This window comes from Cetorhinus maximus, chromosome 8, assembly GCF_964194155.1.
Source record: "Cetorhinus maximus chromosome 8, sCetMax3.hap1.1, whole genome shotgun sequence".
NCBI lineage: Eukaryota > Metazoa > Chordata > Chondrichthyes > Lamniformes > Cetorhinidae > Cetorhinus > Cetorhinus maximus.
The window spans coordinates 2,140,012-2,156,523 of NC_135886.1; the positions used below are offsets into that span (position 1 = coordinate 2,140,012).

The following is a 16,512-nucleotide window of genomic DNA, read 5'->3' on the forward strand; positions in this document are numbered from 1 at the left end:
CATCCTTTTTGTTCGCTGTAGGAGTAATTCCTTCTCCAAGCTCGTTTTCCGAATTCAAATGTGGTAAATTCTCATTTCGATTTAACAAAGTCAAAATGGCATTTTTGTGTGTTAACATCTAATTTCTTCCCTGGTCAAAATCTCTTTTCGCTGTTTCAAGGATGTTATTGGGATGCTTTTTATGTTCACACAAAAGGGTTTCATACTCCAGTTTGGTTTGATCTTTAAATTTTTATTATATTGTTGTTTCTCCAGATTCCATTTCGAACGGGTCTTTTCCACTTCTTTTTGAGCAATGTCAATTATATTCTCCCTGTGGAGTTTCATAGCTCATTCTAACCCTTCAATTCTTTTGCATAATCCACAAACTATACCATGCCACTCCTTTACAGGTTTTGAATGGTCTTTTGCAAACTGTCCACTTGCCTGGATTCCAACTGTTGTATTTTGTGTATCGGCTCCAGCAAGCATGTGCAAATCAGTCCCTCTGGTTATTGAGTTTTCCAGGCCATCTTGTGCTTTCAGCCCTTTTTGTTGGCAATTCTTGATTTCCAATTCTGCAGGCACTTTAGTTGTTTTCATATTGTCCATTACTGAGGTTGATATATCAGCAATTTCACTTGGATCAGTCGAACCACAATTCGGCAAGAAATTTTTATTCACAGGAACAACTTTCAAACTGTGGCACTCCATACCACACATCTTCCCCCTCCCCTTCTCCAGTTTGCATTGAAGTTCAAGAATCTCATTACTCTTTTCATGGAGAAGCTCTAACAGTTCATTAGTTTTAGTTTTTATTTCTGCATTCAAACAGTTATTCCAATTCACCAACAATTCCTTTTCTTGTTCAAGGCATTTTCCCTGATATTTTACAGCAACTTCTGATGCTTGAAGTTCATCAAGTTTTAACTGAAGATTAACCTTTGTTAAATTTGCTTCTACAAGTTTATCATTTAGACTTTTCAAGTCCTCAGTCAAGTGTTCTACTTTCTGTGACTGATTCTCAAATGTTCTCACCAATTCTCTATTTTCATTAGCAAACTTCTCTTTCATACATGAAAGTTGGTTTTCTACATTAATCAGGTTTTCCTTCAATTTCTTGTTATCAGCAATAAGTATAAAACGCTAGTTAGACCACAGCTGGAGTGCTACGTGCAGTTCTGGTTGCCACACTATAGGAAGGATGTGATTGTGCTGGAGAAGGTGCAGAGGAGATTCACCAGAATGTTGCCTGGGCTGGTGCGTTTCAGCTATGAAGAGAGACTGGATAGGCTGGGGTTGTTTTCCTTAGAGCAGAGAAGGCTGAGGGGGAACTTGACTGAGGTATACAAAATTATGAGGGGCATAGATAAGGTAGATAAGAAGAAACTTTTCCCCATAGCGAAGGGATCAATAACCAGGGGGCATAGATTTAAGGTAAGGGGCAGGAGGTTTAGAGAAGATTTGAGGAAATTTTTTTTCATCCAGAGGGTGGTTGGAATCAGGAACACACTACCTGAGGGGGTGATAGATGCAGGAACCCTCACAACATTTAAGAAGTATTTAGATGAGCACTTGAAATGCCACACCATACAGGGCTACGGACCAAGTGCTGGAAAATGGGATTAGTATAGATAGGTGCTTGATGGCTGGCACAGACACGATGGGCTGAAGGGCCTGTTTCTGTGCTGTGTAACTCTGTGACTCTAATAAGTGTTTCATTTTTGACCACCGTAGTTTCTTGAAGTTGGTTAGGATCAACATGATCAACTGCCAACTACAATATGGTCATTACTACATTACTGTCTCCACTAGCCAAATCACTAGCCAGAACAAAATCCACCCCTTCAATAGGTGATCTAGGAATAATTCCCACCATAACAATTCCATTTACAAAGTGACTTTGTATGTTGATTTTACACAAAGAAATAGGTTCATAAATTCCTTTAATACCCCTTTTCCCTTCATAAAACTACCTGAACATAAATTGTATCATCAGCCACCATCAATGATTGATCTGCCCCTGTATCTCTCAAAATTTTAATCTGTTTACTTATTTTGTTGGAGGAATAAGCGAACACTTCTCCCTCCAACACAAAACATCTAGACTTAGCCTGACTTCCTTCACCAGTAATCAAAGAAGAATGCTCTGGACTATCCTGCAGTATATCCTCCTTTCCTGTATGTTCTTAGGGAATACATTTCACCTGTACCACTGCTACAGTTTTAACAACCATTTCCTTTTCTGATGCAACCTTTCCTGAGGATTCTTTTGGTATTCCTATTACTGCAATAGTCCTACCATTTAATCTCCAGCAATCTGCCCTAACATGTTCCACCTTGTTACAATGAAAACACTTGGGCTTTCGAATGTCACTTCCACCCTCAGCACCTTCCTTTCTGGTCTGAGGAGACACTTCCTGGGAATTCCCAGCTGTCCCTTCTCTTCCCTGGCTACTTGCCTTCCTTTCACCTTCCCATCTTCTATCCTTCTTGGGTTTATGGGGGTGACGGAAAAAGAGTTTACATTGATGGACCAGTTGATAATCGTCAGCCATCTCCGCTGCCTGTCTAGCTGTTTTAACTTTCTGCCCTTCCACAGGGGTCCTAACTACAGGAGGAAGTGAATCTTTAAATTCGTCCAAGAGAATTATTTCCATAAGAGCTTCATACGTTGTCTCTACCTTTAATGCCCATATCCAACAGTCAAAATTACTTTGCTTTACCCTCTCAAACTCAATATAGGCCTGCTCAGACTATTTCCTTATGTTCCGAAATCTCTGCCTGTATGCTCCAGGGACTATCTCATGTGCACTCAGAATAGACTTTTTCACAGCATCGTAATCCACCAATACCCCTTCTGAAAGCGCAATGTCTTTATTCAGGTTTGTATCCCTCACGGCTCAAGCTAACTTACTGCAGTGCAAGTAAGGGGAGAATGCAAGCGCCTGACCTAAGAGCTTAGCGTGCAGTCGCGTGGCCGAAGCTGCTGCCAATCGGTCAAGTGGAGAGGGGCAGAGTTTGGTGGGGTTTTGAACAGCCATGAAGCACACTGCACGCTGGCCATACAAGTGGTGCCAGCATGAGACATGGCCAGAACCGAAGACTTAACCAAGAGAGGTGCTTAGGAGGCATATGCTAATCCACGCGTCTCTCTCTCTGGTCCAACAGGAGGAAAATATCAGGATTATGGAGCCTGGTGGTCTAGCGATATGCCTCATGGCTTACAGGGAGCAGAGGAGAAGGAGAGGAGTGCGACGGAGGCACCTGGGTCAAGGACGAGAATTTTTAAATCAAGGCTTTGCTTGAACAAGATTGGATTACCTCAGGTTTATGGAGGATACCAACAGGAGTGCATTGGAAGAGTCAAGTCTAAAGCAGCAGATGAGCTGAGACCAGGGTGAAGACAGGCTATGTTACAGAGATGGAAATAGGTAGTTTAATGATGGCACTGATGTGTGGTCAGAAGCTCACCTCAGGGTCAAATATGACACTAAGGTTGCACTGGCTTAGTGGAGTCAGTAACTAGGGAGTAGAGCTTGGAGCAGGGACTGAGAACGATGGCTTCCACCTTCCCAATATTTAACTGGAGGAAATCTCTGCTCATCTAGTCCTGGATGTCGGATAAGCAGCCCGATAATTGAGCAAGTGTCGGAGTCAAAAGAGGTGGTGATGAGATAGAGCTGGGTGTTGTCGGTGTACGTGTGAAAACTAATACCGTGCTTTCAGATGATGTTGTCAAGTGGGAGCACATAGATGAGAGTGCGAGAAGAGGGCCCTGCGACAGGCAGTCAGCAGCACCTAGAGGACAGCGCAAGAGGAGGACCTGTTTCTACCTGTCAAAGCCGAAGTGTGGCGTCAAAGGACAACAGGTAGGTGATTGGTGGATATCTCTTCCATGTCTCTTTTGATTGGCCAAGTGGTTTAAATCAGGAGATGTTAATACAGCTGAAGAGTAGTTAAATTCACTTTAATTAATTAATTTGGATGTTAAATATTTTTAATTAAATAAATTGGGATTGGCCGGGCAGGGGAGAGAAGAGCAAAATGTATTAGTAATAGGGGATAGCATTGTTAGGGGAACAAATACTGTTCTCTGCAACAAAGATAGAGAGTCACGAAGGCTGTGTTGCCTACCTGGGTGCCAAGGTTAAGGATATCTCTTCTGGGCTGGAGAGGAACTTGGTGTGGGAGGGAAAGGATCCAGTTGTCATTGTCCACGTAGGTACCAACGTCATAGGTAGGACTAGGAAAGAGATTCTGCTGAGGGACTATGAGTAGCTCAGGGCTAAATTAAAAAGCAGGGCCACAAAGGTAATAATCTCCACATTACTACCTGAGCCACGTGCAAATTGGCGTAGGTTAAATAAGGTTAGAGAGGTAAATGCATAGCTCAAAGATTGGTGTGGGAAAAATGGGTTCCAATTCCTGAGGCAGTGGCACCAGTACTGGGGAAGGAGAGAGCTGTTCTGTTGGGACGGGCTTCATTTGAACCATGCTGGGACCAGTGTCCTGGTGAATCGTATAGCTAGGGTTGTAGATAGGACTTAAAACTAATTAGTGGAGAAGGGGGAGGGTTCAATTGAAGGGAAGTTTAAAAAATCAAAAAGAAACGAGAGAGTAGAGGTGCAGAGCAGTGAAGAGGCGAATGATAATCAAAGTGAGAGAAGGGAAAGAAAATAAGCAAAAGATTGCAGCAGAAATCAGAACCAGAATGAGCAACAGTGGTAAAAAGTCAAAGCTTAGGGCTCTTTATCTGAATGCACGCAGCATTTGTAACAAGATAGATGAGTTGATGGCACAAATAGAAATAAATGAATATGACTTGATAGCTATTACAAAGATGTGGTTGCAGGGTGACCAAGACTGGGAACTCAATATTCAAGAGTATCTGACAACTCCCACCAGTGACTTCTTCCCCTTGCTATTCCTTATTTCCACCCAAACTGATTCCACATCACAATCTATTGCACCTATATCATTACTCACCACTGCACTGATACCTTCCTTTATTAACAAAGCTACCCCACCTCCTCTTCCTTTGTGCCTATTTTTCCTGAATGGCCCCCAAATCGGGAAATAATGGAGGCCAGTAAGAAGGTTGCTACAATTGTCATGGGTGACTTTAATCTGTATATTGACTGGACAGATCAGAAGCAGGGGTAACATGGAAGACAAATTTATAGTGTATCAGGGATTGTTTCTTAGAGCAATACATTGCAGAACCTACCCAGGATCAGGCTATTTTAGATCTAGTAATGTGTAATGAGGTGGGATTGATAAGAGATATCATAGTTAAGGATCCTCTAGGGGGTAGCAATCACAACACGGTAAATTTCAAATTCAGTTTGAGGGTGAGAACTTGGGTCTCAAACTAGTGTCCTCAACTTAAATAAGGACAATTGCAGAGGTATGTAGAAAGAGTTGTCTAAAGCTGGGAAAATAGACTAAGGGGAAGGTCAGTGGATGAGCAGTGGCAGATATTTCATAACGCTCAGCAACAATTTATCCTGGTCAAAAAGGACTCGATGAGAAGGATGAACCACCCTTGGTTAGCGAAGACGGTCAAGGAGAGTATCCAATCAAAAATTAAGGCACACAAAGCAGAGAAAACTAATGGTAGGCCAGAGGATTGGGAGATTTTTAGGAACCAGCAGCGGAGACTAAAAAGCTAATGAAAAGGGAGAAAATTGATTATGAAAGTAAATTGGCAAGAAATATAAAAACAAACAGCAAGAGCTTCTACGGGTATATAAAAAGAGAGTGTGGCTAAAGTGAGTGTGAGACCCTTGGAGAATGGGACTGGGGAACTGATAATGGGGAACAGGGAAATAGCAAATAATTTAAACCAATATTTTGCATCGGTCTTCACAGTGGAGGACACTATAAACATCCCAAAGATATCAGATAAGCAAAGAGCTAATGGGAGGAAAGATCTGTAGCAGTCTATATCACGAGGGACAAAGTATTTGACAAACTAAAGGCAGACAGGTTGCCAGGACCTGATAGCCTTATCCATGGATTTTAAAGGAAGTGGCTGCAGAGATAGTGTAGGCATTGGTCAAAATATTCCAGAACTCTGGATTCTACGAGGGTCCCAGCAGATTGGAAAACTGCTAATGTGACACCCCTGTTCAAGGAGGGAGACAAAAAGCAGGAAACTATAGGCCAGTCAGCCTAATATCTGTCATTGGGAAAATGCTAGAGTCATAAAAGCTTAACGTAATCAGAGTCAACATGTATTTGTGAAAGGGAAATCATGTTTGACAAATTTGCTAGACTTCTTTGAGGACATAACAAGCAGAGTTGATAAAGGGGAACCGGTAGATGTAGTGTACTTGGATTTCCTGAAGGCATTCGATAAGGTGCCACATAAAAGGTTATTGCATTAGACAGGAGCTCATGGTATTGAGGGTAATGTATTAGTATGGATTGAGAATTGATTAACACAGAAGCGAGACAGTCAGGATTAACGGGTCTTTTTCAGGTTGGAAAGATGTAACTAGTGGATTACCACAAGGATCAGGGCCTCAATTATTTACTATCCATATTAATGACTTGGAGGAGGGGGCAGAGTGTAATTTGCTGACAATACAAAAATTTGTGTGACAGCATGTTGTGATGAGGACATAAGGAATCTGAAAGGGGTTATAAATAGGTTGAGTGAGTGGGCAAAAACTTGGCAATTGGAGTTTACTGCAGGAAAGTGAGAGGTCAAACACTTTGGTAGGAAGAATCAAAAGGCAGACTGTTATTTAAATGGAGACACTCCAAAAAAGTGCAGCATAGAGGGATCTGGGTGTTCTTGTTCATGAAACACAAGAGGTTAGCATGTAGGAGCAGCAAGTAATTAAGGTGGCAAATGGAATTTTGGCCTGTATTGCTAGGGGGTTGGAGTTTAAAAATAGGGAACTCTTGTTACAATTCTACAGGGTGTTGGTGAGGCCGCACCTGGAGTACTGTGTACAGTTTTGGTCCCCGTATTTAAGAAAGGATTTACTGGTAATGGAAGGAGTTCAAAAGAGATTCACGAGGCTGATTCCTGAGATGAAGGGGTTGACTTATCAAGAATAGCTAAACAGGTTAGGCCTTTATTCATTAGAGTTTAGAAGAATGAGGGGTGATCTTATTAAAACATACAAGATTCTCAGGGGCTTGACGGGGTAGATGTTGAGATGATGTTTCCACTAGTGAGAGAATCTTGAACTAGGGGACATAGTTTTAAATGAGTATCCCCTTATTTTGTAACTGAGATGCGAAAGAATTTTTTCTCCGAGGGTAGATAGATTTTTGAAATACCGGGGAGTTGAGGGCTTAGGAGCTGGCACGAAAGAGGAGTTGAGGCCTGGGGCAGATTAGCCACACTCCTGACTTGTGCCTTGTAGATGGTAGACAGGCTTTGCGGAGTGCTTTTGTTTAAAACTTTGGACATTAGAATCTTGGCTAGTGTTACGGACAGGGGAGAGAGGCAAACTGAACTCCTTTATTTTTCCCGCTGTCTGAGAGCAGAGATATTTTAGATTTTGAAATATGCTGTGGTGTGTCAATTTTAAAGTGACTTGAAGCAAACTCACTCTCTCTCTTTTTCTAGAACCGCTTTATCCAATTCAGGGTTGTGACGAGTCAGAGCCTATCCCAAAAGGCAATGGGTGGGGTCAGTCCATCAGAGGGCACACACTCACGCACACACACTAAGGGGGCAATTTAACCAGAGCCAATCCACCTAACCAGCACAACTTTGGGCAGTGGGAGGAAACCGGAGCACCCGACGGAAACCCACGCTGACACGGGGAGAACTCCCCACAGACAGACCGAGGTCAGAATCGAGCCCGGGTCCTTGTGAGGCAGCAGCGCTAACCACTGCCCACAGCAAACTTTCAGGGTTAAATTAGGAGTATTGTTTGTTCATACATTCAAACCCAGGGGATGGTCATCTCAACTACATACACAAAAGGAGATAGGAAAAAAGTAAAAAGATATGGATATTAATTCACATGAATGTCAGATTCAAGTGAGGGTTCCTTCATATAAGAGTTAAGGTTCAGCTAACTGAAAGCAGGAGTTGCATATTCCTTTAAAGTTAATGTTGGCGCAGCAAGATGAGGTTGGTATCCATAGATTTGGTCCACTCTACAGGCGATGGCAGGAATCTTCCAGAGGACCAGGCTTCAAGGCTGTTTAGGCATTGCTGTCAACCTAGAGTCTGGCTTTGGTGTTGAAAGGCTGGATGCTTAACGTCTTTTTTAAAAAGAGCGCGGAGAGCGAGGGGAATTCATTTTAAAAAGAGCGCGGAGATTGAAAATAAAAGGAGGGGAAGCTGAAGAGGAGCAGCCAGTGTGTGAGTGGCCCAGTGAAGCAGTGGAGCTTTGAGGCTTTGGCTCGAGAGGCTTCGGTGAGCAGAGGCTGAGGACGAGCTTGCTCCCAGTGGGGTAGGGCCAGGTAAGTTCCTTTAAGTAAATTAGGAGTAGGTAATGGAGGCAGCAGTTAGGGCAGTCAAGTGCTCCGAATGCAGCATGTGGGAAGTCAGGGACAGCACAATTGTCCCTGGTGACTACACCTGCCAAAGGTGCATCCAGCTCCTGACAAACTGAGTTAGGGAACTGGAGCTGGAGCTGGATGAACTTCGGATCATTCGGGAGGCAGAGGCAGTAATAGACAGGAGTTTCAGGGAGACAGTCACCCCTAAAAGTCAGGAGGCAGGTAGCTGGGTGACTGTCAGGAGAGGGAAGGGGAATAGACAGAAAGAGCAGAGCACCCCTGTGGCCGTTCCCATCAACAATAGGTATACCGTTTTGGATACTGTTGGTGGGGACGACATACCAGGGACAAGTTGTAGTGGTTGCATCTCTGGTACCAAGGCTGGACCCTCAGCTCAGAAAGGAGGGAGGGAAAAGAGGAGAGCAGTAGTGATAGGGGATTCGATAGTTATGGGGACAGATAAGAGGTTCTGTGGGAGAGATCGAGAATCCCGGATGGTCTGTTGCCTCCCTGGTGCCAGGGTCCGCAAAATCTCGGATCATATTCTCAGGAGGGAGGGTGAGCAGCCAGATGTCGTGGTCCATGTAGGGACCAATGACGTGGATAGGAAGGAGGAGGAGGTCCTGCAAAGAGAGTTTAGGGAGTTAGGTGCAAAGTTGAAGGACAGGATCTCCAGGATTGCGATCTCAGGAGTGCTACCCATGCCACGTGCTAGTGAGGCTAGAAATAGGAGGATAATGCAGCTAAATATGTGGCTAAGGAGATGGTGCAGGAGGGAGGGCTTCATGTTTCTGGACAATTGGACTCTGTTCCAGGGAAGGTGGGACCTGTTCCGACGGGACGGTTTGCACCTGAACTGGAGGGGGACTAACATCCTTGCGGGTAGGTTTGCTAGTGCTGCTCCGGGGCGTTTAAACTAGATTTGCAGGGGGAGGGGAACCAGAGTTTTAGAGCAGATAGTGAGGTGGAGGAGGATAAAGGTCAAGCGAGGAATGCATGTATAGACAGAAATCAAAGGTTTGTACGGGATAGAAATGTTCTCAGGTGCATCTATTTCAATGCAAGGAGTATTGTCAGAAAGGCAGATGAGCTTAGGGCGTGGATTGGCACGTGGGATTATGACATTATTGCTATTAGTGAGACTTGGTTGCAGGAGGGGCAGGACTGGCAGCTCAATGTTCCGGGGTTCCGTTGTTTCAGACGTGGTAGAGGGGGAGGGATGAAAGGGGGAGGAGTGGCATTACTAGTCAGGGAAAATATCACAACTGTGCGTAAGCAGAACAGCCCAGAGGGCTCGTCTACAGAAGCCATATGGGTGGAGCTGAGGAACATGAAAGGTGTGACCACACTAATAGGGTTGTATTATAGACCACCCAATAGTCAGAGAGAATTGGAGGAGCAAATCTGTAGAGAGATAGCAGACCGATGTAAGAAACAGAAAGTTGTGATAGTAGATTTTAACTTTCCACATATTGACTGGGACTCCCATACTGTAAAACTGCTGCATGGCTTGGAGTTTGTTAAATGTGTTCAGGAAAGTTTTCTAAATCAATATATAGAGGTACCAACAAGAGAGAATGCAATTCTTGATCTCCTATTAGCGAACCAGACAGGTCAGGTGACAGAAGTATGTGTAGGCGAACATTTTGGGTCCAGTGACCACAATGTCATTAGTTTTAAGTTAATTATGGATAAGGATAGGTCTGGTCCTCGAGTTGAGATTCTAAATTGGAGAAAGGCCAATTGTGGAAATGAGAAAGGATCTAGGAAGAGTGGATTGGGATAAGTTGTTTTCTGGCAAGGATATGTTCATTAAGTGGAAGGCATTCAAAGGTGAAATTTTGAGAGTGCAGAGTTTGCATGTTCCTGTAAGGATTAAAGGCAAAGTTAACAGGCATCGGGAACCTTGGTTTTCAAGTGATATTGGCGATCTGGTTAAGAAGAGAGAGGTGTATAGCAGGTATAGGCAACAAGGAGCAAATGAGGTACTTGTAGAGTATAGAAAATGAAAGAAAATACTAAAGAAGGAAATCAGGAAGGCAAAAAGACATGAGGTTGCTTTGGCAGATAATGTGAAGGTAAACCCAAAGGGTTTCTATAAGTATATTAAAAGTAAAAGGATAGTAAGGGACACAATTGGTCCCCTTGAAGATCAGAGTGGTTGTCTATGTGTGGAGCCTCACAAGATGGGGGAGATCTTAAACAGTTTTTTTGCATCAGTATTTACTCAGGAAACTGGCATAGTGTATAAGGAAGGAAGGGAAACAAGCAGTAGTGTCATGGAACATATAGAGATTAAAGAGGTGGAGGTGCTTGCTGCCTTACAGCGAATAAAGGTAGATAAATCCCCCGGGCCTGACATGATATTCCCTCGGACCTTGAGGGAGACTAGTGTAGAAATTGCAGGGGCCCTGGCAGAAATATTTAAAATGTCCTTAGCCACGGGTGAGGTGCCGGAGGATTGGAGGGTAGCTCATGTTGTTCCGTTGTTTAAAAAAGGCTCCAAAAGTAAACCAGGTAACTACAGGCCAGTGAGCCTGACGTCAGTAGTAGGTAAATTATTGGAAGGTGTTTTGAGAGATCGGATATACAATTATTTGGACAGCCAAGGGCTGATTAAGGATAGTCAGCATGGCTTTGTGCGTGGTAGGTCGTATTTAACGAACCTTGTAGAGTTTTTCAAGGTTACCAAGAAAGTAGATGAAGGAAAGGCTGTGGATGTTGTCTACATGGACTTTAGTAAGGCCTTTGACAAGGTCCCACATGGGAGGTTAGTTCAGAAGGTTCAGACACTTGGTATCCATGGAGAGGTTGTAAACTGGATTCAAAATTGGCTGTGTGGGAGAAGACAGAGAGTGGTAGTGGATGATTGCTTCTCAGACTGGAGGTCTGTGACTAGTGGTGTGCCTCAGGGATCTGTGCTGGGACCATTGTTGTTTGTTGTCTATATCAATGATTTGGATGATAATATGGTAAATTGGATCAGCAAGTTTGCTGATGACACTAAGATTGGAGGACAGCAAGGAAGGCTTTCAAGACCAACTGGAAAAATGGGCCAGAAAATGGCAGATGGAATTTAATGCAGAAAAGTGTGAGGTGTTGCATTTTTGGAAGGACAAACCAAGGTAGGACATACACAGTAAATAGTAGGGCACTGAGGAGTGCGGAGGAACAAAGGGATCTGGGAGTTCAGATACATAATTCCCTGAAAGTGGCGTCACAGGGTTGTAAAGAAAGCTTTTGGCATACTGGCCTTCATAAATCAAAGTATTGAGTATAGGAGTTGGGATGCTATGGTGAGGTTGTATAAGACATTGGTGAGGCCAACTTTGGAGTATTGTGTACAGTTCTGGTAGCCTAACTACAGGAAGGATATCAGTAAGATTGAAAGAGTGCAGAGAAGATTTACTAGGATGTTGCCGGGTCTTAAGGAGTTGAGTTACAGGGAAAGATTAAACAGGTTAGGACTTTATTCCTTGGAGCGTAGAAGGATGAGGGGAGATTTGATAGAAGTTTACAAAATTATGAGGGGTATAGACAGAGTAAATGCGACTAGGCTCTTTCCACTTAGATTAGGAGAGATAAACACGAGAGGACATAGCTTTAGGGTGAAAGGGGAAAGGTTTAGGGGGAACATCTTCACTCAAAGTGGTGTGTGGGTGGAACGAGCTGCCATCTGATGTGGTAAATGTGGGCTCACTCTTAAATTTTAAGAATAAATTGGATGGGAGAGGTCTGGAGGGTTATGGACTGGGTGCAGGTCAATGGGATTAGCAGAATAACATTTCGGCACAGACTAGAAGGGCCGAATGGCCTGTTTTCTGTGCTGTAGTGTTCTATGGTTCTAACAGAGTGCCCTGGCAGCCCAGGAATATAACATTAAAACTTTCCAAAGGTCAGTGGAGTTTAGGTCATGTGGTGTTGCCCATTGATGAGTCAGTTTCAGGTAAGCAATTAGTTTCTGAAGAAGAGTTATACGGACTCGAAACGATAACTCTGGCTTTCTCTCCACAGATGCTGTTAGACCTGTTGAGTTTTTCTAGCATTTTTTGTTTTGAATCAGTTTCTATGCCTCTGGTCAAAATCTATTGTTCACCTTAGGAGATAGATGGTGGCTTGTTTGTAATGGATCCTACCTCAGACTTGAGATCCCAATTTCTGTTATGGACAGACGGCGAGAAAACAGAAGAGTTCAGTTTTCCTCGCTCCCGTCATTAACAACAGGAAAAATAAGACATTGTACAGGAAGAAAATGAAAGAGCATTTTGAGATATTTGATTGGTTCATCAAAAAAACTGCACTTTTTATAAATGATAACACTGAAAGCAAAGGTACCAACCATCCATTTTTGAGCTACAGGTAACTGTCATCCATTCACTCTGCTCACATGGTGTCTACTAAAGCTTTCTTCAGCTCTGACTGGCTTATGCTATGAACTATACTAAGTCACCTTTTTTGTGCAACCTCCAACCCTGCACACACCCAGAACTAACCATATTTTACAGTGCCAATCAGCAAAAGCCAGAAAAAGCATCTGAGTAGACACCACATGGACAATGTCAATCAATTTGAAATGGAAGTCAGTCATGATTCACTATATATTGGAACGAAAAAAGGTAAATTGTCCCTCCGAACAATCATAAAAAGCAAGAGATTGGATCTTTTTTCTAATTTTTCTTTTCATGTTTAAGTCCAAATAAGAAAATGCACGTTAAAAGTGCTCACATAGCATCTTACTGAATGAGAAACAGCAAACTGTTAGATTCTTGATAGTTTATTGGTGCAAATGTTCATTCTCTGGCAGGACTGAACGAACCACTATGCATCCATTGCAACCTAGTAAAAAATGATCACACCACAGGACAGTTTAAGTTAATGACATGACTTCCCCACAAACACCCAGAAATGACAACAATAGTGGCCACCTCAATGAAAATCATGAAGGGGTCTGAAAACAACATATAGGATATTTGTTAACATTAAATTTCAAACTTGCTAACTATTAACACATAGGGTATTTTTCATAATACATGGAAACATTAATGGAATATCTTTCTTCCCATAGGATAGCAGTGGGCAGTAGCAGTTGTCAGGATAATACCATATATAGATGGGTCAATGTATGGCACAATACAAAAGTATATTGGTTTTAATTTGGAGAAAATAATTCCGCCTCATAACTTCTCACCTGGATTTCAAAATTGAAAGCTAATAAGCTTATCTGGACTGATGCCGTATATTTTGTGGCATTGGAAGGAAACATTAGCTAATACACTGCCAATTTAATCTCAGACAGCCAGCATTGTCACTAGATTTTCTGTGAAGCCTACGTCCAAAAAAAAAAAGCACCTAGTGGAAATTTAAATGTTCTTTTAAAACTGGAGTTGTATATGGAAAAAGCGTTTTCAGTTATATTAATGAATAACTACAGGCCCATCATCGATGAAGGCAATAATAGAATCAATGAAAAATTATGCACTGAACACAGAAATATAACATTAAAAAAAGCATATTGTACGTTTTTTTCATCCCTCTACGTTTCTGAATCTCAACCGCTAAATATATCCAGTAACACCAGTGGCAATCAAGGTTATTAGTGTTTATAATCCAATAGTAGCGTCAAGTTTCAAATTCTAGGCGCTACTAATTGGCAAACAATTTGCTGATGACAGGCAATGCAGCAGCAAACTGAATCTGAATCATCCCTCCTGTCTCTAGGAAAAGGGGATTAACAAAATTAAAAGACCTGCATATGGCACCTATCATGACCACCCAACGCCTCAAAGTACTTTACAGCCTATAAAGTATTGAATCCAGAGCTCTGCAAATCAGAGACGAGTACACTACCAGTTGATAAAAACTTTCAGCAACATTTTTTTTTAAACTTGTTTGTGATCCAACTTGCAGTGAAGACAATTATCGGCAATATTAAAAATACTAATAAAAATATCACAGTTAAAGAGCATGACAACTGAAAGAAAACAACAAGTTTTAGTACCACCACTGCTCAAAGAGCTGTACAAGGCTACTCAAAAGCCAGCTAAAAATAAATATAAAAGTAGAACCCAATGTTTAATGAATTGACCAGAATCTAAATCCAACTTCAAAACTGCCATCCCTCACGCTACAATCTGGCACATTGGCTGCATTAATGTGCAGGGCATTTACGTTACCTGTTACAACATAATCACAATAAGTTGCACCCAACAAATGAAAGTCTAATGAAGTCAAGTTTACAGTATTTTAATTTACCTCAGCTCACACAATGCAGTGTTAATTTAATTAACTAAATGGCTAATGTATGCTCTTTTTCGATATGATATAAAACTAATGTCAGAAATCCACGACAAGAACAGCATGGTAATAAACAGCTCCACGTGTACCAAAATAGATTCCTGGCTCTTCCGGTATTTTGTTCTTTTCCGTTACCTTCACGTGTTGCAAAGGAGGTTGGAAAATCCCAGATGGATAAAGAATCATAAACAGAGATGGCTTTAGAATGCACATTCAATACAAGTCACCTTGGCAGCATAGCATGTAGCTACCCTATAAACGTTCTTATAACTGTATTAATTGGCTGCACACACACAGGACAAGGCAGTTTGCGCTTATGTAACATTTTAGCACATGCATAGCATGCTACAAGATGTCCCGTCTTTCCATGGATGATATTCCCAGTCCTGGGTCGTACACCACAGACAAGACAGGGTCCCAAGCGATTCCTTTGAAAATGCAAGGATTCTTCACACCGTGTTTTTGCTCCTTGATCCACAGGCTCAAAGTCCTCTTTACTTCCAGGCAAGCTGATACTTGATGTGGATGGCTGCAGAAGTCTTTCTAAGGATTCAGAAGAGCCACATTGGGCATGTTTCCCTTTCTCCTTGCATTTTAGTTCTGCAGTCTGAATCAAAGGCTCAGAAATAGACTTCCTGCAGTCAGGGACATCTATATCTTCGTGCTCCGTTTCCTCAAAGCCGGTAATTAATGGGTCAGATGTGGAATGTACAAACTTAGGGTTGAGGTGCCAGCCTTTGCGAAGCGCCCAGCACCGCAGGCAGTATTGTTTCTGCGAAGGATTACACTTTCCACATTTGGTGCATTTCCAAGAATCCTAAAAGGAAAAGCAGGAATGCTTTTAGTGCCATATAGCACATGGAAACAGGAAAGGACCACTTTGCAAATATTGTTTCCATCACCAACTCTAGCTTTCAAGGTGTGAATTTGATCAATATTTATATTTAATAGCAACTTGAACAACAGGAACAGAAAGGAATAGATACTAACCACTAGTAAGTTCCAGGTGCATAAATTGTGTTGCTTTGAATGAAATATTATAGCAGAAGTTTATTTTCTAGAAAATGAAATTATACTTAAAAAAAAATGCATTGATATTGCAGCATACTGCATCAAAATGTCTTAGTCACAGGTACACAAAATTAAAAAGGCTAACGGAATGCTGGCCTCTTATGCTCTTATAACTGGAACACAAAGGGGTGGGAGTTATGTTACAATTATACAGAGCTCTAGTTAGACACCATCTGGAGTTCAGGAGAATAAATCTGCCTTGAAAGCGATGCAGCACAAGAATGACACTGGGGCTAGAGGATTAATTACATGGACAGGTTACAGAGACTAGAGTAGAATTCCCTTGAATATAGAAGATCAAGAGATGATTTAATAGACTTACTTATGATGATTAAAGGAATTGATCGGGTAGATAGAAAGTTTTTCCGGTGGGGTGGGGGGGGGGTTCTGAACGAGCCATAATTTTCAAATTAGTGTGGGGTTGTTCAAGGGCGATGCCAGAAAGCACTTTGTACAAAAGGGTGTGGAAATCTGGAAGTCTCTCCGAAAAGTGGTTGAAGCTAGGTCAGTTGAAAACTTCAAGACTGGGATTGATAGATTTTTGTCAGGCAAAGGCATTAAGGATTATGGAACCAAGGTGGGGTAGATGGGGTTAAGATGATGATCAGCCATGATCTAACAGAAAGCCAGAACAGGCCTGAGAAGTTGAATGGCCAATCCCTGTTCCTATGTTCCCCAAAATGAATTAGT

At 42.2% G+C, this 16,512-nt stretch overlaps 1 protein-coding gene across 1 annotated transcript in view; it reads right to left on the reverse strand.

Moving 5' to 3' along the window:
* Positions 1-13,215: 13,215 nt before the first annotated feature.
* mdm4 (MDM4 regulator of p53) overlaps positions 13,216-16,512 on the reverse strand; it is a 41,277-nt gene continuing 37,980 nt past the window's right edge. Inside the window, exon 11 of the mRNA XM_078546290.1 lies at positions 13,216-15,568. Within this exon, the coding sequence (XP_078402416.1) occupies positions 14,999-15,568 (570 nt within the window). The 3' untranslated portion in view covers positions 13,216-14,998. The remainder of the gene's footprint in view (positions 15,569-16,512) is intronic.